This window comes from Uloborus diversus, chromosome 8 (genome assembly GCF_026930045.1).
Source record: "Uloborus diversus isolate 005 chromosome 8, Udiv.v.3.1, whole genome shotgun sequence".
NCBI classification, from domain to species: Eukaryota; Metazoa; Arthropoda; class Arachnida; order Araneae; family Uloboridae; genus Uloborus; species Uloborus diversus.
This window is the reverse complement of record NC_072738.1, coordinates 52,119,995-52,146,005: the sequence shown is the minus strand read 5'-3', so window position 1 is coordinate 52,146,005 and position 26,011 is coordinate 52,119,995. Positions and strand designations below refer to the sequence as shown.

The window sequence follows — 26,011 nt, the reverse complement described above, 5'->3', positions numbered from 1 at the left end:
ATGGAGCCGCAACGCAACTCCCAAGTCAAAATCAGCAGAAATTTACTTGACTGTCAAATTCGTTAGGTCAACAAACCTCTTTAAAAGCTTAATCTTAATAATAATATTAAACAACAGAACAAATAATTTTCAAAAACGGAACAAAATAAAGAAATTTATTCAAATATACAAATAAAAAAAAATACTTCAAAAGCCAGATTTTTTTTTGGTGTGTGTCATTTACAAGTGGGTGCACCATTCCTGCATATGATTTTGCCAATCCATATTTCATTAGGACTTTTCCTTGTTTATAAGGACATTCTCCATTCTTTTATGATTTGATTATTATTTTATTCATTTGTTTATTTATAAATTTGCTTTTAATCTGAACCACAATGTCAAGCACTATCACCATTCAAAAACGCTTTTAGCATTCATAATAACAGCAGGTCTTATTATAGCCAAAAGAAAATTAATTGAAATAATCAAATTCTAAACGTATTTCAAAACTCATTCAAAACTGAAAATTCTAGTTCATTTTGTGTTATTGCGACATTTGGATATCTTCAAGTCATAAGAAATTTATCGCACAAAAAAAAATACGTTTCAAATACCGAGCCATCACATTCTAAGCCTTGACCTCATGATACCCTGACTGACGTCACAATTTCGGCACCGCAAAGTCTCGGCAGTTCATCTTTTTTAACTCAAATGAGCATCTTTAGGAGAGGAGGCTGAAGAACTTATGGATAAAGGCGACAGCCAAGGACTTCATTGTTGAGTTGACGAATGTAAGTGGCGACACAAGCTCCGATTTTAAATGTTCCATCTGCCGAAAGTCCGAGTTCATTTTGGAATTTCAAAATGCTGGTCTGTCAAAGGACGAAGTACAGCTGCTGCTACAGACAAGATAGCAGGAAACGTAGAAGAGGTAAGATATGTGAGACTTTTTTTTTTCTGTACATTTAAATTGTTTGCATTTTCAATTTACCTCTTCCGTTCCCTGCCGCATTCTCCAGTATTATGTCTTTCTTTCTTTTTTTCATTTTTCACATTTTGCACTGAGTGTTGCTCCCTGTTTGAGTCCATGAAAACGGATCATTCTACCTTCCGAAGGGGTCGTTGATGACGACATGACGACCCTCACAGGAGAGTGCGCAGAAATTCTGGAGCCCGTCACAAATGACTTTTACGGGCCAACTCCATATTATGTACCCCTACGTCTGTACATATATTTCACCCAAATCTAAAAAATCTCGAGCCCCCTTCAGTCTCGAGCCCTGGCCAACAGGTGTCCCCTTCTCCCCCCCCCCCACCGTGCACGCCCCTGCCCCCTTAAAGTGTGAGAAATGAAGTCACGCTTTGCGGAAGGAAGGGGGTCGTTAAACTGAGTTTGTGGCAAGGGAGAGGGAGGGGGCATCAGGAAGTGTGATCTCACAACACAAATTTTGTTTGAATAAAAATAATTCTTTTACAACATTATGAAATATTTTTGTGCAATAAAGCGCGACACGTGACGAAAGGGAAGGAGGGAGTAAGATGAAGTGCAGTGCCGGATCTACAATTTTTCTGAGCAGTCTTGAAACTACCGCCTTTACCCATCTTCCTTTAAGTTTTTGTATTGAGCTTCAAGGAGCCCCCCTCCCCCCACTGAAATAGGGTGAATTTGGCGCCCCCAAGTTGCAGTCGGGGGCACGGACCCGTCTTGCCCCCCCCCCCCCCCTCGATCCGGCACTGGTGAAGAACGATAATTTATGACGAAGGGGGCGGGGAGATCAAATATACTGAAAAATGTGTGACATTATTTATGGGCTGCCACTAAGCTGGAGGAACGTATCTCTAAAAGGCAGTGGCGAATCCAGGATTTTGTTCCGGGGGCGGCTGAGATCATTAAAAATTTATGTCTCTTTGACATTACCAAAATTCATTAATGTAAACGAAGGCGTTTTTTTTCAAACTATATTATAATTATTTGTTTATCAAGGAGTGTTAATGGCTAATGAAATTTTCTAAGTCACACTTGAAATGATCTAAAATTTCGTATTTTTAAACATCATTGCTAAGCAATTTGAAGGCACAAATTTCAATTTTCGTTAACTATGAAAAAAATTACGCATCACAAATGCAGGTAATATAAACTAAATATGAGAAAGTAAACCTCAAAAATCGTGAACTAATAGTTAAAAAAAGTGAGAAAGAATACAAAATTCTAAAAATTGACACTAAACGCAACAATTAAAGAGAGAGAGAGAGAGAGAGAGAAACAAGTAGCAATGAGGTCAGCAATTTTTTTCTCGCAAAGTTTTGGAGCAGATAGGACATAAAATTCCGAAATACCAAAGGAAAATTTCGGAAAAAATAACATTTCCGTTACTATAGCAAATTCGTGCATCAAACTACGTGAAAACGAATAAAATGATAAATATAGGATGAATATAGGAAATCATATATTTTTTATTAGTATTATTTTACATTGAGAAAAAATTTAGTTCTGATCTGGGAGCGGCTGCAGCCTCATAGCCACCCCCCTGGATTTGACACTGCGAAAAGGTAATTTCTGGTTACGAGTACCTTTCTACATACTTCGTCCCTCCGTTCTTTGAACTAAATAAAGGAGGTAGCATTCAAATAGAGTTGATCACAAGCTAGCAGTTTTCAGCACAAGAAAAAGGCTGTTTCTCCAGTAAGCAAAACACGAATAAGCAGCAAATGATTTTTTTCTAACTCTGATTAGTTTTACCAGCAAGATGTTTCGAAAACTTCTGCTAAAACATTAGTTAATTTCTTTATTTAACTTGAAATGTTGGAGCAAATTGCTTTTGTTCGGGTTAGAAACATTGTATTTTATTTTGCTTATAGTGGATTAAATATATTTTGCACGGTAGAACTATTTTCCGCTATTAATAACTATTAACTACTATAATGAATTAAAAATGAAATCAAAACAAACCCTTCCTACCGGAAATTGTTTGCAATTTAAGTCCTGAAAACCCTTTTTCGGCTGTGTTTGGAAAAGCAAAGGGATAAGGGCCGGTAAGCAGTTCTCTGTAGGAAAATTTCCGAAATTGAAATCCTAAAATTCAATTTTAAATTATCTTTCGTGAGATCGAGGGAAGCGTGGAAATAGGGTGCTTTCCTCCGGCTATGTTTTGATAGATGAAAGGTCTAAAACACAACTTAGACTCTCTTCGGCCTAGTGGGTTTATATATTGTCCTGGTGTAATGTTGTAAACGATGAGACAAAATTTTGGAAATAATAGTTCTTTTCCAAGCAGACAGATATAATTATTCTCTCCCCCCCCCCCCCAGCAAATTGCAAAAATTTCATAAACTATTTTTTTTAGTGAAGTACATGTGTGAAATTTCAATATTTTTTGATAATATTTTGGGATGTTTTCCTTTTCCTTTTTTTTCTTGAAAATGTTCCCTAAACTGACAAGGTTTTGGAAGAAGCCATGGCCTCCATGGCTCCCACTAGATCCGCTCTTCCCTTAGGATATGATTTTTTTGTACCATCTGAAAATTGAACCAAAACATTTTTATTTCATTTATTTATTTATTTATTTTATTTTATTTTACAGTAAACTCCCGATTATCGGCGATCGGATTATCCGCGGGTCCTTTTACATTTTTTTTTTTTTTTTGAAACTTATGATTGTGTTGTTGTTCGCTTTTAGATTTTACATATAATTTTTATATTCAACGTTAGTAGATGTAATGTAGCAATGCTTTTAGTGAACATTTAAATGAATGTGTGAGTGTCATTAATATTTTTTACCTATTGCATATACACTAAGTATCATTTTTTAGCTATTATTCGGATTATGCGCGGTTTTCGCCTATTCGCGGTTACCGTTCCATCCTATTCCGCGGATAATCGGTAGTTTACTGTATTTTACTTTATTTTATTTTATTTTATTTATTTATTCTGCAGCAGACGATTTTTACACAATTTTTTTACTAGAAAGTACTCCAAAAAAATTAAATTATTGAGAGATCAATTTTAGTAATTATTATCATATTTTTTAAAACTTTATCGTTCTTAAGGTTATTAAAAGACCAGCTACAATAGCAGCAATTACAAAACAGTGACAAATTTAAAGAATGAATAGTTGCATGATCTTGGGTTTTCTTGGTTTGACCTTATGAATTTTTTGAGCTCAATCTCAATCTTAGATTTTCTGAGAAATTCTAACGGCAGCCATCGTTGTTGTTGCTGCGACTGATTCCACTCACAAAGCCGATCCCGCATATTATGCACTTCTTCCTGATTTAAGGCAAAGTGCCGCTTCCATTTTGACAAGTGCACCTAAACTTAGCTCAGACAACACTCGATCTAAGGAAGCAACATCCATCGACATTTCGCTAATTTTGATCCCGACCAGGAGGCGAACAACCACTGATCCAGTTCCCTTAGCAAAATAGTGAATAAAAAGGAAAAATGTCAGTGCTGACGTACTACATACGGTAGAATAAATACCTTTATAACGCACATTCATCGCTTTGTCATATTCTAAAAATGGTATGCGTTATAACGATTGCAGTAGGATATCTTTTTCACATAAATTGTGTTAGTGGATACTGCAATAGAGTAGTTTTATAACGCACATTTCTGCTTTGTCATAATCTAAAAATGGCATGCTTTATAATGGTCGTAAACTGAATGGATTTTTAAGTAAAATTGATAGAAAAAAGAAAGAAACTTGAACGGAAAATTTTTCTAGATTATAAAAAATTTCACTGGTTTGAAGTTTGTTAAGTTATGAAAGAATTTTTTTCGAAACTCATTTTAGTTTGTTTACACTTTATGCTTCGACTTGCTTTTTTTTTTTTTTGAGTTTCCATTGAACTTCTGTCATTTTGTTTTTCCATGCGGGTGGGGGTGGGAGGAGGGAATGATAAAGGCGAGAAGTTTTCATACAGAAGTGTCACACTGAATTAGGTAATTGTTCACAAGGCTTCACAATCAGAATCATTAGCATCACTGTTTTGTGTTTACTATACTATTTTTTTAGTAGACTTATTAAAAAAGTTCTGTAAATATTGCTTTATTTCGTTCAAATCTAATAAAGGCATAATCATATTTTGGGAATACTTTTCTCAAATTATAAATGAGTGTTCAACATTTAGCATCAAATGAAAGAAAATAAAATACCCTCGGCGGGACTCGAACCCGCAATCCCCGGTTTAGGAGACCGATGCCTTATCCATTGGGCCACGAGGGCTCCCTCCTAAATGGGCGAAAAAGAAAACTATTAGCTATGCACTATCTTCTCGCTGAGTTTCCACAGTCCCCCGTTTCCATTTCGCTTCTTTCCTGATAAGCAAGATTAGCGCATCGCAAAATGGCGATACGAAGCAACGGAGATGAAAGAGTAAAAGGGCGGGTTTTTTTTTTAATGTAAAGCCAGGAGGGGGGATTGGGACGCAAGTTGCGCCATCAAAATTTTAGGGAGGGGGGGGGGGGATTTTTAATTTTTTACATTCATTTATCAAAATTGATTTATTGATTTATTTTTGATTTATTTTATTTTCTTTTGCTTTATTTTATTCTGTTTGCATTTTATTTCATTTGTTTATTTAATTATGTGTGTGTGTGTATTATTAGCATAGCACACAACTTTTCTAATAAGATAATAATAATAATAATAATAATTTAAAATAAATAAATAAACAAATACAAAATAAATAACATAAAAAAATAGAACTAAAAATTTAAATGAAAAAGAGGGTTGACAAAAATTTTCGCGGGGGGGGGGGGGATTGCACTATTAATCTTGAGGGGGGATGGGCACCCCCGGCTGAAGCTGTATTGTTTAAATATTTTTATAAATTTATACTGGAATGGTTAAAAAGAAACTTTCCTACATTTTGATTCCACATCACTGTTCATTGTGTGCATTACATTAATAAGAAAAACTTGGAAACTATTCATCGAATAAGAAACAAAATATTGTTATCACTTGTTCCAATTCCGATTTATTATTTCTCATGGTTGAGAAATTCAACATAGATTCAGGTCGAGTCGTCAGGATTTTTCTCTAATATCACTTCTTTTTGATTTCACTTTTAAGCTTTTTTACAGTTATTATAGGGACGAGGAACTTAAATTTTTGGGAGGGCGGAAAAACCTCAATTTTCCGAATGGAACTCCAAATTGTGCCGATTGATGATAATTTTTGCCGAATGGTACTCCAAGTTTCTCCGAATGTCGATAATTGTGCCGAAACGTCAGACAAAATTTGCTGAATAAGGACATTTTTGGAAGGCCACTGGCTCGCTGTGACCTCTCGTGACGTGACCTCCCATCATCATCCGGGCATCCCTGACTAGGTCCAATAAAAGTGCAGTGAACTGTAGGATGCACTGATTAATCGGGAATCGACCAATTTGCAGATTATTTAAAATCTACCTTTTTTAATCGATTAGTTGGCGGAAAATTGTTTTTAACTGAAAAATTTTCAAAGTATGCATAGAGCGAGCGAGAAACTATGCTGGAATTAGTTCATTATAGTTAATAAGTGCAATTTTCTGGAATATAAGATAGCATGAAACAATAAATAAATAATAGTAATAAATAAATGTGAGTTAAATAAAAATGAGTTAAATAAAATAATTCATTCATTTTTAACAAAAGATTTTATTAATTTTTCAAAACATAATGGGGTATGAAATGTTTTGTTACATGTGTGTGCACCCCCCCCCCCCCATTGAATAAATAATAATGTGTTAATAAAATAGAAATTATAGTAAAATTCTTAAAATTAAAGTGAGTCGATCTAGTTAATTTGCTGCCTCTAAAATTAAATTGAATTTCTAGTTAAATTCCGAGCTACGTTTTACATATAGATACGCACTCTAAATTATTATTATAATTATTATTTTTTTTAGAATTGAAGCAGTGAATCTTATGGCACTGAAACAGATATTCGTACTTTAAAAAACTGTTACAACTTCGAAATTTGCTGCCCCTAAAATCTGCGCCCTAGATGACTGCCTAGGTCGCCTACCCCAGGAACTGGGAATGCCCCCCCCCCCGCCACAAACATCTGATTAAAACAAAATATGTTTTGTTTTCACTGCTCATTTATTTCAATTACAACACAGTTGTCCCTTCAAAAAAATGTTAGTATTTAATATTTTTTGCTTTTAAAAAATTTTCTGAACACTAAAATTTATTTTTACAAAAACTGATGATTGCAGCAATGTTATTATTTTCCATTAATTTTCCTTTTCATTGATATTTTCATAAATGTTGCACACATCATCAGTACTTTGCTCCTCGCCTTGTAATTTCCATAAATATATTTAGGAGAAAAATTATAATATTTAGATCAATTTTAAACATTTATATTTTCAGAAGGTTTTTTTATATTTTAATTTGACTATTTTTTCTCTTTTTTTTTTTTTTTTTGTGTGTGTTTGAGACTTATGCGCATCTAAACAAATAAATATTAATTTTAAATTTTTTTTCCCATTAGCATGCCAATTTACACCTTTTTTCTTTCTTTTTTTTTGGGGGGGGGGGGCTATTAAAAAGTCACTTACCGGAAATATTCGGGTTTTTTTTTTTGGAGCACCTTAATACGCATACTCATAAATTCGTCGGTATTTTGAGTATGTGCAAAAAAATATATTTAATGCAATTTCAGGGCAAGATCTGCCGGAACGATAGAATGTCGAAATATAGAGTTCCAAGAGCCCATACGTGCAAACGCAAAAAAAGCGAGAAAAGCCCGCTGCCGTTTCATTCGTGACCTTCGAAACGGTCACCTTCTCGGAGGTCACGTTTCGTCATTTTCAGTGGGCCCTACTAGAGCCCCCTTATATAGGAGCCTTAGGCCCTACGCATATAGAAGGCTCCTCGTCGGGTTCCACGTCAAAATACCGTGCGCCAATGTTAATAACATTGTCTTGATTAACATTAATATTGCCAAATCGGTTAACTCCACTTTAAAAAAAAATCCTCATTTCTGCTTTAATAGCGCTTCATCAATGCTTTAGTATGTGAATTTATATTAAAGTTTCGGTTCAGTACATTTTTTACCCTGTGATGGCAGAAAATGTAACACGAGGGTGTATTCACTCCCTATGGATAACACTATCTTCTTCATAACTTTTCTTGATTTTTTGTTTCATGGAGTTAATCGATTTGGCAAGTGAGGCATCCAATTATCGTCTAGAGAAAAGTACCCTCAGCTAAAGATCGCCAAGACAAACTTCACTGTCAGATCATTTTGATATAGAATAAGAAGTTCATTCCGAATTAAACTAGCTTATTTTTCTTTATAAGAGGCAGTGAGAAGAAAAAGGATGTAAGTGTCAAAATGAAAAGCTCGGAAACAATCAGTACAAATGGCAGGAGATCTCTCTTCTATTGTAGAGCAAGAGATTGTACTAGTAGCACTGGTAGGTGTTGCTATACAGGATGATTGAGAAAAAAATTTCAATGAAAGCCTATTACCTAGGATCGGATTTTTAAAAAAGCGTTTTACTCGAAACTTGAAAAAGTCCACTTATATCCCTTTGCTTCTCACTCTGCCTCATTTCAATATCGATTTAGAAGCATTGTGAAAGCGTTATCAAACCAAGGGCACACCGAATTAAAACTTCGGGGGAGGGGGGGGGGATTCTCAATTCACCAAATAAAACTTCACTGTGAAAAATTCCGAAACGTTACTAAGTATTTCGGAGTAATGTTTCGGGATTTCAATGGTTTTTATCCACTTCCTGGAAAAACCAAGTATCCTTGTCAAAAAGTTTCCTGAATAGCTACAAGTTGCACAAATGCAGACTTCTCACTGCTGTGAAAAATATATTTTTAGCTTCCTGTTTAAAAATTAACTGAGCTGATTTATAAAGTGTATCGTCTCCAATTCGATTACTGTCTGCCCAGTCTGATGAAGCATCCAAAGGGAGCGAAAACGTTCATGGATTACGTAGCGTTATAAGAATTGCAGGAGAGTAAAATTCTTGATACTTACTTGCAATTCGGTCTTAGCTTAGGCCATGTTTGAAACTTGTGAAACTTTCTTAATAAATCCGGAAGGTGACAAGCTATTATACCATACCTACGTATGTTTGCACTAAAGTTCCAGAGACACGACTGGCTTTAAACGGAAGCATTTCTAAATTTTTCAATAGGCTTCCAGGATAATTTCAAGAAGGTTACTGAATTTTAGCAGAAAATGTTCCTGGTTTTGCCAAGATATATTACAGGTGGAAATTGGGCACATCATCTGCCCATTATTTTCCAGGAACGTTTCTGAATCGTTTTTACAGTGTACAAATTGGAAAGCAGTGAAGAAATTTCTCCCCCTCCCCCCCCCCCAAAAAAAAAGAAAAATGAATAAAAAAGATTGTGGAGTTAATTTTTGCTTTGAATTTTTTTCAGTTTAACTTCTCTGACCATGTGAGTGCTTTCGGATGCAAGACTCGATGGGAGCTCCTCCGCGCCTTGACAGTTCTTCGTCTCTGTTCCAGTGATCTACTTGTGGATAACAGTCAAACGGTGAGGATTAATAATCCAGATTATTTTTAGTTCTATATGAGATGAACTCAAAGGCGGATCGAGGAATTTTCATGGGAGGGATGAAATTAGGCCCGGATCTATAAATTTTGCACCCCTGCAAAAAATCAGCAGGACCCCTAGTTGCCTAATGGATTTCTACGCCACTGAGAGCCACGGGTTTCTTTAGTATGGCGGGCCCCCCTCGCACTGAGGGGTCTGCGGATACGTGGATCTGGGCCTGGGTGAAATTGGGTACTTGGAACTTCAGTTTGGAAAAAATTACAGAGAGTTTCCGAACCTCTTCACCCCCTAACAATTATCCAATATCGTTTAAATTCACATTTCTCTGACTGCAGTTTCGAAAAATTAGCAGAGGAAAGAGCTTGAACCTCATTTTTTCCTCTAAGGGTACCAAAAAATGGTGTAAAATCGCTTATTTAAGAGCTCAAGTGTTTGAAATATTCACAAACAGTTCGGAGTGAGACCTTAAATTCTTCGCAGCTTATCTAAAATATACTTTTGGAACTTCAATGTCAAAAAAATGCCGGATTCTCTCAAGGAAATGCGATCAGATTCACTTGCTAAAAGCGAAGTTCAATTTTTTTCTCCTTTATTGTTTCTACAAACGATTCCTGTCCCTCGGGATCGACTTTATTTATACCCAGCTCTCTCGACTTGACACAATCCTGTTCAGACAAAAACAGCATCCAGCGCACAACAAACTTCCTCGAACATGTCCCTGTTGTCCATGTCCTCTGGCCTATAATTGGTTTTTTTTTTTTGGACTTCAATTTAAAAAACTTTCCACAGAGTCCCCAAACCCCATCTAATGTCATCAAAGATTGTCCAAAATTTGAGCTTTTGGAATTTTGAAAAACTTTCTGTACAAAGTTCAGATCCCTATTACTAAAGTGTTAAGAAATGTGCCTCAATTGCGTTTAAAAGAGTACAGTTCGGGAAAAATTTCGAGGGAGAACACTCTTCTTTGTAAAATTATTAAAGATCGTCAAAAATTACGCTTTTGAAACTTCAGTACCGAAAATATGCAGAAGGAGAGTTCCTGCATCTCGGCTCAAGGAGGTAGCGATCACCCCCATCGCCCCTCCCTTGTAAACTTGCCAACTGAGTTCCTATCCTATTCAGAGTCATACTGATTACAACTGTACTTATGTCGAGGACTGCATACTAAGTGCCTTGCCTCCATTATTTTATATACCGATAGATGGCAGCACCATCACCGGATTGAACAGTTAATGAGAATTTAGAACTAGGCCAGGAGCTAATAGCTACCTGGTGCTTGCACCCCCAGAGGTATCGTTTCACTTGGAGGACATTGAGACCACGGGCATATTTAACGTCGTCCAGTCCCCTTTAATGACGACGGTGGGTCTTCGACCATCGAGGTTCGAACTCAGGACCCTCCGAACCCGAATCCGACACTCTACCGATCGGGCTACCACGGCCCTATGCCAACTGAGTTATGACAAGTTTGTAGGAACTAATGGTTTTTCAAACTGTGATCTTTTTCAGCTATTGCGATGGTGTAAACGTTTTGGTGGAGGCCCATTGCTTCGATCTGTTTTGTATGACCAATTCGTGGGAGGAGACTCTGCTGCCGAAGTCAGACACTGCATGAGGCGGCTTGCAAGTGAAGGCATTCGACCCATGCTGGCTACAACAATGGAAGAAGATTTGGGAGAAGGCGGGTAAGGATTTTAGAAAATTAAAAAGATTGCACAAATTAAACTATAAGTGTCTTTAAACAGAAAAAAAAAAGATAAATCAGAGACACCTCAGACAGTTTATTTTGTACCCCTTACAATTTTTCCATTTCTTTGAACTAGAAGAGAAATCTTTTATTACTGACCGTCACGTGGGAAAAGAAAAAAGAAAAAAAAAGAGAAATATTCCTAACTATTAGGTAAATATTCCTAACTATTAGATTACTATACGTGTTAGAAAAGAAAGAAAGGTGTCAATGGACACATAGGTTAAAGTCTCTGCGCATTCGAAATTTTGATAAGGAACCATATACAAAGCAAAATATGAACACAAACTTATTTTCAGATAGGAAACCCAATTTTTTTTACTGCATAAATTAGTTTGTGAGACTCAAATCAACAAGGGTACAAACTTCCCAGGCAAAGCTAGAAAAACCAACGCCTCGCCCGGTTTTTTGTTCTTTATGAATAACAAAATAATTTTTTGCGATCTTTCTTTTACGCTGCTAAAACAATTCAGAAAAGTTCGTGGAAAATAATGGCCAATTAATGTGCCCAATTTCTGCCAGTAACATATCTTGGGGAAAAAAAACCCCAAATAAGTACTCCCCTAAAGTTATTAATTAACCTTCCTGAAGGATTCAGAAATCTCCACGAAAATCCCTGAGCCAGTCATGTCTCTCGAGCATTCAGAGAAAATTCGATGTTGATTTACTAGTAGAGTGAATTCGATGTTGATTTACTAGTAGAGTGCTCAAACCATTATTACAACCTTCGCCAAAGCTAAGACTGAAATGCAATCACCAAGCAACTTGCTTATCTGCAAAGTTAACGGAATTCCAAAATCTTAATTGCGAAAATTGAGAGCTTATTATATTTAAGTAAACCGTAATCGAAGTAGAGGCGACATACTAAATAAATACACTTAATTAATCTTTAAACTGGTAGCTAAAAATGTTTTCCTAACAGTGAGAAGTCTGCATTCGCTCAATTTGTAACAATTGAGGAATCTTTTTGGCAAATATGCTTGCTTTTCTCAATTGATAGAAACCTGTGAAATACCGGAAAGTTGTCCGAAACTAATCTGCGACGTTTCAGAATTTCCTTACATTGTATCAAAAGAAATATCTGAAAGTGAGTGAAAATTGCATTCATTTTGAAAATTTTCTATTTTTTAGAAGCTGTATTCATTAAAGTCAAAAGTAGCAAAACTATACGAGAATTGTATATTCACACATGCATATTTGCAGATAATCCGGGCTTAACTGATTATTATGATAATTCTGTTAAGGAGAACGGAACGTTACTACTGAAACAAGTATTATAGATGCTGAGAAGTTTATTGAAAATATAAAAGTTTACTTAAAAATTTATTGAAAACTCAATAAACTAGAAGAATTACTTAAATATAAAAACTGTCTTTTTTTAGAGATGAAAGTGTCTATGAGCGTAATTGTATTAGAATTTTGGACTGTATCAAAATAGCTGCAGCAGAAGACATTCCATCGCCCATGGTGCAACTGAAATTGTCCGGCTTGTTGTCAGCAGATCTCTTGGTAAATTGTAAATTAGATGCCTGACTTTTGCTGATTTAATAGTAATGGCTTTATTATAATTAGTCTTTACCAAGCGAGAGTAAGATCATATTTATCTTGTTAGAAATATTTGAATGTCTTAAAATTATTTCATCTTTTTGATATTGAGAAATGTATGATTCACAAATTACAGGGCGTTCCAAAAATGACTGATACATTTGAAAATCAATAAACGGGCAGCGATAAATACATACCGTTTGTTGAATTATGCGTGGGAGAACAGTAAATTTTCACAAACAAACATTCAAAATTAGTTACAATGTTCTGCAACAGATGGTGCTGCATGTATTTTAAAAGGTGTAAAAGAAAACGTAGTCTGTAAGATCGGCACAATGACCGGTATATTTGAAAAATCAATAAAAATTAAATGGGCAGCATTGTTTTTTCAAATATACCGGTCATTTTGGCGATCTTACAGATTGCGTTTTTTTAATACCTTTTAAAAGACATGCAGCGCCATCTGTTGAGGAACATTGCAACTAATTTTGTAAGTTTGTCTGTTTGAAAATTTACTGTTGTCTCAAGCATAATACAACAAACGGTATATTTCTGTCGCTGCCCTTTAGTTTTAGTTGATTTTTCTAATATATCAGCCATTTTTGGAACACCCTGTAAAAGTAACGCTTTTGCTAGCATATCTAACTAATTAGTCCAAGCAATATGCGGTGGAACATGGGAAAAATTGTAATAGAAGTTTTTTCGACGGTTTTTCGGTTAGTAGTCGAAACTGAAACACATATCCAAAATTGGACAAATTGGATCACGGAAACACCCCAAAAATCAGGTTTGAAAACTGGGGCCCAGTGGCAATTATTTTCAAAATAGCTAAACTAGAATTCTTCTTCAAAAATATAGTAAAAACATATTTAGCATTCTCAACTGCAAAACTTATAGGTTCAGAGCCCCAGTTAATGGTTAAGTTCCAAAAATTTAGATAGAACCTTGATAGCTCGACACTTGGACAGCTCTACCATCGCGGTAACCCGACGCGTTTGTTTCCCTCTCTTGTAAAATGCTATATTAATATGGGTTGAAAAAAAAGTTTATTCTACACATGCTAACAGAAATTCACTAAGTCAACTACTATTAAAACCAGGGTTTACAACTTAAGGCCCGCGATCCGTTCGTGGCTTACATTGTAAACCGATCCGGCTTTTGCAAAGGGATTTCAAAATTGCGTAAATGCTTATCTCGAAATACACAGGTGGATAATTGCTAAGGACGGGTGCACGGATGGCAATAGCAGCGTTAGGAACCACAAAATAGAAGGCAAAGAAATATGGAAATTTGTATTAGTGTGGGATACGGTAAGACGTGTTGTGAGTATGCAAATTTTAGATTCACGACGATGCTCGTCACATGGTAGCACTCATAAGGGTATAAAGGATTTGGTGCTTGACGACTATTGTTGTTCAAAGGCAAAATTTGACGGGAAAGAATTACTTGACGAACTTGAATTTTTTGGTATTCCTTCCAGACGTCCCTTAGATGATTTTACGGGTGGTCGTGTTTCTGTTCAAGATTGAAGAAGAGCAAAAAGTATCAGTTGTTACCAGGGAGTTCCACGTTAGCCGCAGGGTTGTTTCGAAGGTTTGAAAATCATTTCAAATAAATGGAATGTGTATCAAATGTCACGGGGGAGGTTGTGTACTCGGTAAAACATCAGCAGAAGATTGGTACATAGTGCTAGCAACAAAAATGAACCGGAGCAACACATCGACTAAGATACCAAAGCCGTTTCTTGCTGCTACTAGCAAGCAAATATCCCGAAAAACTGTAGCCAGACGTTTGCAAGTAGCAGGACTACTCGTCCGACAGCTTGATTTGTACACACCATTGTCTACAAGTCAGCGTTTCGCCCGTTTGTAATGACGTCGTCAGCATCCTAATTGGACAGAAGTCGACTGAGAATGTGTACTATTCTCAGATGACAGCAGATTCAGTCTGTCGTCTAACTGTGGACAACAACTGATCTGGCGTGAGAGTAGTACTGAATACAGGCCGGCAAACATAAAGGAAAAGGACAAATACCCTACTAGTGGGGTCATGGTGTGAACTGGGATCATGATTAATGACCGTACGTTGCTCATGTGCTACCAAAAAGACTATGGCAGCCCAGCGATACATTGATGTTGTTCTGCTACCTCATGTTTACATGTTCCGTGGTGCTGTGGAAGATAAATTCGTTTTCACGGACAACAACGCAACATTTCATCGAACAGCCGCTGTCCAGGAGTGTTTAAAGAGCAAGAAAATTCAACCCATTAGATGGGCAGCACATTCTCTAGATCTGATTTCCATTAAAGATGTTTGGGATGCTTTGGGGAGCAGTCTTTCTGATCGACAACACCCTCCAATAAACAAGGACACCTTCATCCGTGTCTGACAGAGAAACGGTATAAATTACTCCAACAGCCACTGGATGTTGTTGAGCAAAGCAACAAACGATGTGTAGAAGCTTGCATTACTCTCCATGGAGGCCATATCCCATATTGACATTTTACGCCGAGACGCCTGTGAACGGTAATTATTTTTCACATTTAACGTATTCAGCGCAAAATGATCGTTTTGTCCTTTGAACACTTTTCAACGCCTTCTGGATTTCAGAGCACAATAAATTATCGTCATTGTAATGTTCTAGTGTTCTGACATTAGTTTATTACACTTGGCATCAAATTACACTCACTTTTTTTGCACGCTACATAGCCCATTGTGATCCGTCCTTAACAATTGTCCACCAGTATAAAACTAATACCAATTACTTTATGCTTTTCATAGCATAATACTATTTTGTTTTCAAACTGTAAAAAAAAAAAGATATCTTTAAATAGCATAAAATCTTCTATAACATACAAAACAATTACACATTACTCATTTTCATCACTGTTAATACTCATAGACGCTTTTTCATAGACGCATTTAACGCTTTGATTTTCACAGACATTGACTTGACGTACACCCCACAAGCTGTAGAGCAGTGTAGTCCGTTTCGCTTGCATCAGCATCGTAATATAGCACATTTTGTTTTTCAGGAACAGAGAATCATGTTTAATAGTTGTCTGGTGCCTACCTCACAAAGTATTGAAAAGTACGAGTTATTTTTAACATACCAGCCCCAATCTTCTGGTTTGAGCATGTTTTTACAAGTTTTCCAGATACAGGGAAACTTGTGCATAACAATACTGTCAGTAACAGTGAACCGGTCTATAACGATATTTTCCTTGGCGCCAGCAAAATGTCAGCATCGATAATCAAACTGTCTATAACGATAACCTATCTATAAAAATATTTTCTTAGGTCCCTACAGTATCATTGTAGTCAGGTTTTACTGTATTTATCTGTTAGCATGTTCAGTAACTATAGTATTTCGTGACGAATTAGGTATGGAGGTAAACGTTCAGGTGTAATAATACATTTTACTGTAGCTACCTTCGCTACCAATATTCAATGTCGTAGTACGCACAACTAAAACACAGCTTTTTAATACGATTAAAAAAAAAAGCAAAGCCAAAAAAGTTATATATTTCCAAAAAGTGTCATTCAAAGTGTCTTCCCATCGTCAAGCAGACCAAGACATCGCCGATTTTCAAGGTACGGAGGTGGATTTTGGTCAGTTGTAGGTTTTATTTTGTGAGTGCACATTAAAAGAAATTTGTATATTATATTACTTTTGGAAAACACAATTTTATGTTTTCCATCTTTATATAGGTTACATTGGGAAATATCTACACTACTAGTTCAAACAAATTAGAACTTGTCATGACCTTGACCAGATGCATGATGGGTGCTTACACCAAAAAGGCAATTTCTTTTTTTCTACTTATTTATAAAAATACAAATCCACCGTTTTCGTCATTTGCACAATAATTCATTATTTCCCCAAAATTTTCTTAGATAGTACTCACAGGCACTGCACTGAATGAAAAAGAAGAATCCTGTTTGCTGCTTGCACTCCAAAGGTTGAAAAGAATAGCAGACGTAAGTGTGTGTCTAAATTTCCTCATTAATAAAGTAGTACTAGAGGAATTATTGTGTTATTTAGCCTTTCCAGCTTGGATTGTCACAAAGTTGGTAGTACGAGCAGCATATTTTGATTTCAGAATTCGAGTTTTGGAATATTATTGCTGGTCCTTAGAATGAAGACTTTTTGCTAGATTTTTCTCGATATCAATTCACAAATTACTTTCTCTGTTTACTTAGAACCAACCTGCATTGTGATGTCTAAGCTTAGAATCAACTTTTATTGCAACAGAAAGCAAAGTTTATAATAAACCTTTTCTACCTATTACAAAATGAAGCGGTCCGTTTTCACTTCCAGTTCACCTGCCAACTCTCCGTAGTCAAGTTTTACCTCAGCTTAGAATAAACTTTTGTTGTGATATCTAAGTTTGCTATCAACCATCCTTGTGATATCTAAGCTTACATACAATTGGTTTTCATTGTGATAGCTTACTTAGAATCTTCATTGTGACAGCTGAGCGTGGAAGTGACAAACCGGCCAGAGTCATGACCGGTTACGTAGTCAGTTTGGAATGAAAAGATTTTAGTCCCGAATTCAAGGATTTCATACGTTGCCTTGATAAACAAGGATGCTGTTTAACCACTAACGGCATGGAAAAGCTAGCATCCAGTTTGCAAGAAGAAACGGATGCATCTATTATTTAGCAAGGGGTACCAGTTTGCTGGTACTGATGTGCGTTAGCCTTTGACTTAAGCAGAGTAACATTGAAATGAACGAAACACGCTCTTTAAAACTTTCCTTTTCCCTAATTCGGGCAAATAGTTGTTTGACCTGCTACCTAAACATAATCGAATGGCAAGTAGGAGTTTTATTTGTATTCTCCAATTCAAATGCAAATGGGAAAACCACCAATGGAAGTTTTCCTGAGGGTTAGTAAGCGCATTCAGAGCCTATTTTCAACTGATTCAGATTGAAAAAAATACTACTGTGAGTAAAGGACATAAAAAGCTAAAGTAGAAATAATACCTTTGTGCGTAAAAAGTAAAATAAGAAATAGCAAATTGCAGATTACTGCAGACACGTGTTTCGACGTTACAAGGAGCGGCTTTTTTAATGCAAAAAAAAAAAAAGAGAGAGAGCTTTTGGATGAAAATACACTAGTTTACTGTAGTCGTATTCAAATTTTTTTATGATTCATTTTCCCATAAAAAGAAGATCGTCCTATCATTGACCAAGTTCGTAAATTTGCAGATAAATTATAAATGATTGGTTGTTGCATGACACCTGAGTTCATCAATCTATGCGTAGCAATTTGCTTCTCATTTATTTTATGAACCTATTTCATTTTTTTTCTTTTACACTAAAATCAAATTTAATACGTAAGAAACGAAGATAACTTAATCGTTGAACAGGATATTCTACAATGCATTCATTATCACTGTCATATTTCAGAAACTCGATGCCGAAAATAGTTGAAAAAGAAACGTCACAGGATGCAAGAACCTGTAGTAAGGAAGTAAGAAAAGCAAATGAGTAAAAAAAAAAAAAAAAAAAACCTTGTCACGAAGTTTTAGAAAATAGTTAAAAATGATCAATGATATCAAATTTCGGACAATGATGCCACAGCAATTAATCATGAATAATTTAATAGCTGATTAAACGAAGTTAAAATAGTTAAATCACCGAAAAGACTGTTTATATCGTTTCAACCATGTTACAACGCAACAACATGTAACCAAATACTTATAGTTTCGCTCTCATTTGAATTCCGATGGACGTGAATTAAACTAGATTAAACGATTCCATTTGTTGAAATAAATGCGCAGGTGCAGCGGACCATTACTGCACCATTCTAGTTATCTAGTTTCTCGAAAGATGGTGACACTGAAGTCAATTGTTCCTTTCATTGTGTAAGTAGCGCCATCTATTGAGTAACTAGATGACTAGAACGGTAAATCGCCAGCTAACTACTACCAAATTCATCCTTTCTCTCCAAGTAGAAATAACATTCTCAAGGTCAGTAACAGAGCCATACCAATGAGTTCTGACTGAGAAAAATAAATGATGTTAAATTGCTTTCGCAGGGTAAAGAAAAGTGCGATTGAAGCAAAGTCGGTGCCAAAATCTTGCGTGACGTAAACTGCTGATCTTCCTGTTTTAGGAGGCTCAAACGCAAAATGTAAGAATTTTAGTTGATGCTGAATACACCTATCATAACCCGGGGTTGAGTCTATTGACACTGGCGACAGTGGCGACATACAACAAACAATTCCCGTTGTTTTGGAACACCTATCAATGCTACCTCAAAGTAAGAGAAATTTGTATTTGTATTCTGAATTCTTTTCATTGCTTTTGATAGTTCATCAGCTATTTGAAACCTTTTAAATTTTATAAATATATTAAATTCGTAGCAATTTCTTCGATAGCACTAAAAGAAGCTAAAACATGACTTTTTACTTCATTTTTTCCAAAGAATGCTGAGAAAAAACTTAATGAAGAACTGCCTTTTGTGCTCGGGCCACTTGAAGCACACTTTGGGGCCAAAATAGTCAGAGGCGCCTACATGGTACAAGAAAAAATTTATGCCGAGAAATTGGGCATAGAAGATCCTGTGTGTAAAGATTACGCTACTACTTGTAAAAATTATAATACGTAAGTATGAACGAAATAGTTTTGAATAAAATATTTATGATTATTTTATTCTTCTTAGACAATTAAAAATTAGAAATCATAGGGACGCTGAAAATTCCCTGTACACTTTGGAAACCTGTTTGGAACACCTCAATTTAGAAAAAGTGGGGAAGAAAAGAATTCAGAAAAGTTTCCTGAATTCGCATTGAAATGTGTTCCGAGTGTTTCTGAAAGAGCATATTTAAAAACATAGGATTTCACCATTTTTTAGATAATTTGACAAAGTTTAGAATTATGTAACATTTATTTTATTCGGTCAATTTCATTTTTTACGCTTCAGTACATTTACAAGTGATGAAATGCCATTCACTGATGCCACTAGCGCAGAGCGCAATATTTAATTCGCTTCTTTACTCACATGTGCTGGCAACGATATGGTTGATAGCAAGCGTAAAGCGCAATGTTTAATGGGGTTGTTTCCTTCAGTCAAAAGTACTACTTTTAATCACTGAAATTGATAGAATAAGCCAAAAAAAAAAAAAAAAAATAATAATAATAATAATATAGAGCGAGAAAAAAACTGAAAGTTTCCCAACGCTTAATTTTTCATTAATCTTTTAAAATGTCCAATTTTGAATAAAAGGCGTAGTCTTTGTGACGTCACAAATGATGTACTTTGGCGCATCTATCTACCGCGTTTCCACGTTATGATAATCAAGAAGCGAATTAAATATTGAGCTCTACGTTTGCTATCAACCATATCGTTGCCCATACATGTGAGTAAAGAAGCGAATGAAATAATGTGCTCTGTGAATGGCATCAATGAACTGCATTTCATCATTTGTGATGTCATCGGTAGAAGCGTAAACAATGAAAGCGCAGCGATTAAAATATTTTTTTTTAATATTAAACTTAGTCAAATTATTTAAAAAATATCAGATCCTATGTTTTTAAGCATGCTTTTTCAGAAAAAAAACTTATAAAATTTCGGAAACGACCCCATTCGCTTCCGAATTATCATAACCTAGAAACGCGGTAGACAGCAAGTGTCAACATTGGGAGTGGAATGCGTGCCATAGTCCACTCCATTAGTCGCCATTAGTTGTGGCGTCATAAAACCACGCCTTATTTGAAAATTCGACCATCTAAAAAAAAAAATTTGAAAATTAAACGTTTTAAAAATAAAAGATTTTCTTTGCTCATTCTATCAACTTCAGTGACTAAAAGTAGTACTTTTGACAGAAAGAAACGCCCCCATTGAGGGGGCATTTCTTAAATCATCACTTTTTTTCATACAAATAATATAATTTCAACAGCTTTCTTTAACTACCAGTCAATAGAATCTTTCAATATGATACTAATATCAAATTTTTATTCTTTGAATTAATTGCGTAGCTCTAAATGAATTAATGCCGCACCATACTGGGAACACTCGCTGGAGAGATAAAATCACTTAACCCTACCAGTTTACCTGCACTGGTAGGTTCAGATTCAATGAAATAACATCTGCCTCCGAGCACTATTGCCGGATTGGGGGACATTTTCCCATATTGGGGAAAGGGATTTTGAGGGGAATTCTTTGGGGGAAAAAGTTTTTTCTTGAGAAAACCCTGAAGAAAAAAATCCTCAGATTTTTTTTTTTTTCGTACTATTTAAATTCGCGTAATTACATCATGTTGTTTGCATTGTTTATTAACAGCGTTGTTTTTCTGTCCGACTATCATGAGAAAAGCCACCGCCGAAATGTCTGCGCCTGTCTCCTGCTATAGCAACGAGACGCGTCTCATTTTACCAAGGGAAGCTTAATGTTGAAAAAACCAGTACGACTGCACAAAGGCGAGCACACTAGTGGCGAAATAGCGCCAAAAAGCCTTCCTGCTAACCCTTGCTGAAAATGAACGAAGTCCGTTTCTATGGCAGTAGACGGGCTCAGACTTGACGGCGGGAACTTTTGTCGTGAAGGTCAGACGGTAGCTTTGCTCAACTTAATTTAATTCGTATTTCGCATTTATGTGGAATATTATGTTACGAAATTCGCATTAATGTTCTGCGTGAGTAACTAATTGATACGTGAAACGGGTATAAATAAGTGCATGTGATCAAGAAGGTTCTTGGATGTACAAAGTTCATAGTTTAAATGTACAGAAGCAGAGTAGTAAATGCGAGTAGAAAAAAATATTCTGCTATTTCGTAAAGTAACTCTCCATCGGCTTGGGCCATCCAATCAAATCCAATATGAGTAAAAGTTCTTTCTTGATGCAGACGCTTGTATTTATGAGGACAAAGAAAAAGTTGGGGAATTTTAGAACAAAATTTGGTTTTTTGGGGGAAAAAAAATATTTCAAGAGAAAAAAATATCATAGGAAGTCGATGATATGTTTATGAACAATTATGACGATATAGTTTATGAAAATATTAGTGGAAAAATAATTTTCGAATTCGGGGAATTTTGATAGGAAACATCGCCTTTTGGTTAAAAGTTGGAAGGGAAGTGGGGAACTCTGGATTTGTGTGACAATCTGGCAACACTGCCTCCCAGTCGGTTAATCACTAATCCAGACTGAGGAGTTCGAATAAGAACGAAACTGCAGTCTCAGGATGTGCTAACCGGGTTGTCTCGTATATTGCTTGAAATTTCTGTCTTATCCCTGGCTTAGGGGTGGTACCTTACTGCTAAAAGTAAGCAAAGCGTTTAAAAACATTTTGGAAAAGTTATTTATACTTTATACTAAAAATTCAATTTTGTATATTTGTGTTTTCTTAGGATCTTGTCTTATTTGCTGGACAAAGCGTCTGAGAAAGGGTCCCGATGTGAATTCATCATCGCAAGTCATAATGAAGACAGCGTTCGATTTGCTAGCCGAAGGTAAAGCAACAACTTTCGCAATGGTAAAAGGTTAATAAACAATGTTTAAATGCCAAAGTTGCAAATACTAATGGCATTTATGCTAGAATGTGAAATATGGATTCATGGCGATATAATGGATTTTTCGCTTTTGGACGCTATCGATGTCCTTGTTTGGCGACATCCTATATTCGTATGGCAACGGATTACACGCATATGCGAACAAATCGTGCTGACGGACTAACAGAAACAGATCAAACTAGTTTACACCAAAAGCATATAGGTGAAGGGAGGAGAGTTTTTTTTTTTTGAACAAAACTGGTATGGTCACTCGTTTCGTACGTAAGTAGTGTAGATTTAAAAACCAGATAGAAGTGTAGATTTAAAAATCAGAAAGAAGTGTAGATCTAACGACAGTAAGTAGTTCAGATTGAAAAAAGAAAAAAAAAAAAAAACAGGTCGGCAAATCGTGCTGACAGACTAATAGAAACAGATCAAACTAGGTTAGGTTACACCAAAAACATATAGGTGAAGGGAGGGAGTTTTTTTGAACAAAACTGGTATGGTCACTCGTTGCGCGCGTAAGTAGTGCAGATTTAAAAATCCGAAAGAAGTGTAGATCTAACGACAGTAAGTAGTATATATTTAAAAAAAACAGGTTTTAATTACTCAGGTTTCGGTGACCTTGAAAGGTTTGATTTCATTGAAAGGGAGTGGGAGGAAAGAGTTATAAATATAAAATAAAGAAAAAATAAAGAAAAAGATTTTTTACTTGTTATTTTGAAATGGTTACATCTACATTCTGTTAATCACTACCGATTCTTTTTCTGAGCGGAGGAACCACGGATAACCAAGAGTTTACTGTACTTTAGCGAGCTTTGAATGCATTTAAATGCAGAGAAAAATCCACAAGGGGAAAAAAACAGCAAATCAGTTTTTTTTTCCTAACTACAACAAAAGTGGGAAAATCTGCACACGGATTTTAGTGAACGTTTTGAATTTTTGTCCTCAATATTTCTAGAATCAGTGACATTTTCTTATAGGATGGCTGAATTGAATATTAATCGTCGGAACGGAGGAGTTTGCTTTGGACAACTCTACGGAATGGGAGACCACATCACTAATCCATTAGGTGACATTTATTTATTCTCATTCGGATAGATCATTATTTTAAGGTTTTTGATCGCGGTTAATTGATGATATACAGGGTGTTCTGAAAAAGACTGATTGTTTTCGAATAAATTTAACAGTAAAATTGTTAATGATAAAAAAATAATTCCTGCAGAAAATTCATATAATGAACTTAAGTTTATTCTACCCAGAGTTGCAAACTTTAGTTCAGAAGTTTTCCAATAGATGGCGTTGCAGATAACAAGCCTTTAAATCAAGGAATGATAGAAAATGAAATCATACTTTTTCAAAAAATATTTTCAATGATCAAAATCGCATAGTAATATTTTCAAAACGTCTACCGACGGTTACATTCACATGCCACAATCGGAGAAAAATTCGGTGAATTTCAATTCCTCCTTTTTTGATTTAAGGGCTTACTATCTGCAGCGCCATCTGTTAAAAAACTTTTAAACTAAAATTTTTGGAACTCACGGGGGAAAAAAATTACGGCCCATGACATGAATTTTCTGCAAGAATTTTTTTTTTTTTTTTTTTTTATCATTAACCGTTTCCCTGTTACAAATTTTTGGAAACAGTCAGTCAATTTCAGGACACCCTGTATTTTGTACTACCAATAGTTTTCTTCCTTACAGCAAATTCAGGTTTCGCAGTATACAAGAGCATTGCTATAGGAAGTTTGGATGAAGTTCTACCCTATCTGGCTCGTAGAGCCATCGAAAACAGAAGTGTTGTACAAGGTGCGAGGAGGGAACGAGCTCTGCTAAGGAAGGAGCTCAGAAGAAGATTTGCGTTTTAATTTATTGATGTTCACATCAAGAATAACAACAAATCCAGGGACACAATAATACATTCAATGCACTACATAATATATGTTCGAATTCATTTTAAACTCCGTTGTAAAATGAAGTAAATAAATAAGCACACGATGGTTGCCTTGTTTTATGCCATGCAATGGAATTGCTTTTAATTTTTCAACTAGTGGTACCCGCTCGTCTTTGCCCGTAATAGAAAATTAAAAGATCTTTTGGTTTGCCTGTATATTTACAAATAATGTATGGTAAATTTTCTCGGCAATTGGCTTGTGCCCATGTTACGGTTTTACGTTATGATAATTTCGTAATTTTCTCGTCCATTTTATAATAATTTTATCATTAAAATTGGAATATAAAAAGAACCACATTAAATTTTCGAAAAATCGCTTCGAGGTGCACACCCACATGCTACAAACTAACTTTGTGCCAAATTTCATGAAAATCGGGCTAACGGTCTAGGCGCTATGCGCGTCACGGAGATCCTGAGAGACAGAGATCCGGACAGAGAGAGATCCTGACAGACAGAGAGAGAAAGAGAGAGAGAGAACTGGACAGAGAGACATTCAGCTTTATTATTAGTAAAGATGTCATGTGTCTTACTGTAAAAGGTCAAAATTAGAGAATGTCGATATAGACCGGTGAATGCGTAATGGACTGAAACTAAACGATCATACTCCGAAAAATTTACTATGTACATGTTGACATTCACTGGCGAGTGTCGACAGTAAATTTTGATCTTTTGCAATAACGTATGGACCAAGAGTACTCGGAGAGACTGACTCGTGGGGGAACTGGTTTAGTTCTCCCTCGACTTTCTGGTTGTGTGCTGAGTGTTTTGCACTGATGAAGAGGCTCCATTGTAGCCTTGAAATAGCTATATTAGGGAGGTTCAAAAATACATGTAAAAAAAAAAAAGTTTCTCCTAGATAACAGGACACTCCTCATTATTTTTAGACTTGTGGATAGTAATATACTGGAAGAATTTTAGCTCCCTATTTCAACTGAAAGAGGGTGCACAACACCCTCCCTCAAACTTAATCAAAATGGGGAGGGGTGTTTAAAAATACATTGAACTGAAAAAACAATGCTACATATTATAATATACGCTAGTAATATACTTATGCATTTCAATAAAATAATTATTTACGAAAAAACAGCTCGGGAAATTTAATGTTTCTAAATTTGTGGCATTTTCTATGCTACGCCTAATGTTAAATGAAGGGGTCTTTGAGCACCCCTTTTCACACTATTAGTAAAAGTAAAAAAAAAAAAAAAAGATTTCCTGTACTCTAGCTGAAAAAAAGTTTTTTTGAACCACCCTAAGCTACACTGCTTGACAATTGCTAAGGAACAATTACGTTTTTTGGACTAGTTAAGAATAGATAATGATTAAAGAAACAGAATGAAATATATAGTTAGTAGGGAGAATGTGCCTTTATTATAAGTACAAAATAATAGAGATATTACACTGTTAAAAAAATTTCCTGAAAATAACGGATAAAGTACCGGCAGCAAAGTTGCCGTAAATATTACGCATCCGTTAAATTATTTTCCGTGACTAAACAGAAGTTCCATTTCTCATTTCACCGTTTAGTTCTGTTCTTTCATTTATAAATTTTCCGTGATTTAACGAAAATTCCATTTCTCTTCTTTCCGTTGATCTATTTTTCCGTTTTTAAATTTTCCGTTCATGCATTTTTCCGTTTTTAAACTTTCTGTGTCTTTACAGAACTTTCGGTTCTTAATTTTTCGTTGCGCTATTTTTTCGCTTCTCATTTTCACATATTTTACCGAAATTTCATTCTCGTTTTTCTATCCTATG

General features: G+C 35.6%; 1 protein-coding gene and 1 non-coding gene across 2 annotated transcripts; one reads left to right on the top strand and one right to left on the bottom strand.

The window, feature by feature from the left end:
• The first annotated feature begins 412 nt into the window (after nt 1–412).
• On the top strand, nt 413–24,321 carry LOC129227683 (hydroxyproline dehydrogenase-like). The gene is made up of 11 exons (XM_054862276.1): nt 413–910; nt 9,374–9,490; nt 11,021–11,196; nt 12,641–12,767; nt 16,515–16,607; nt 16,701–16,784; nt 18,929–19,075; nt 19,241–19,419; nt 22,163–22,264; nt 23,287–23,375; nt 24,010–24,321. The coding sequence occupies exons 1-11, from the start codon at nt 800–802 to the stop codon at nt 24,171–24,173; spliced, it is 1,389 nt and encodes a 462-aa protein (XP_054718251.1). The 5' UTR covers nt 413–799; the 3' UTR covers nt 24,174–24,321.
• Nucleotides 5,132–5,204, bottom strand: Trnar-ccu (transfer RNA arginine (anticodon CCU)). The gene has a single exon. It is a non-coding gene; the product is annotated as a tRNA-Arg (tRNA).
• Nucleotides 24,322–26,011: the final 1,690 nt, after the last annotated feature.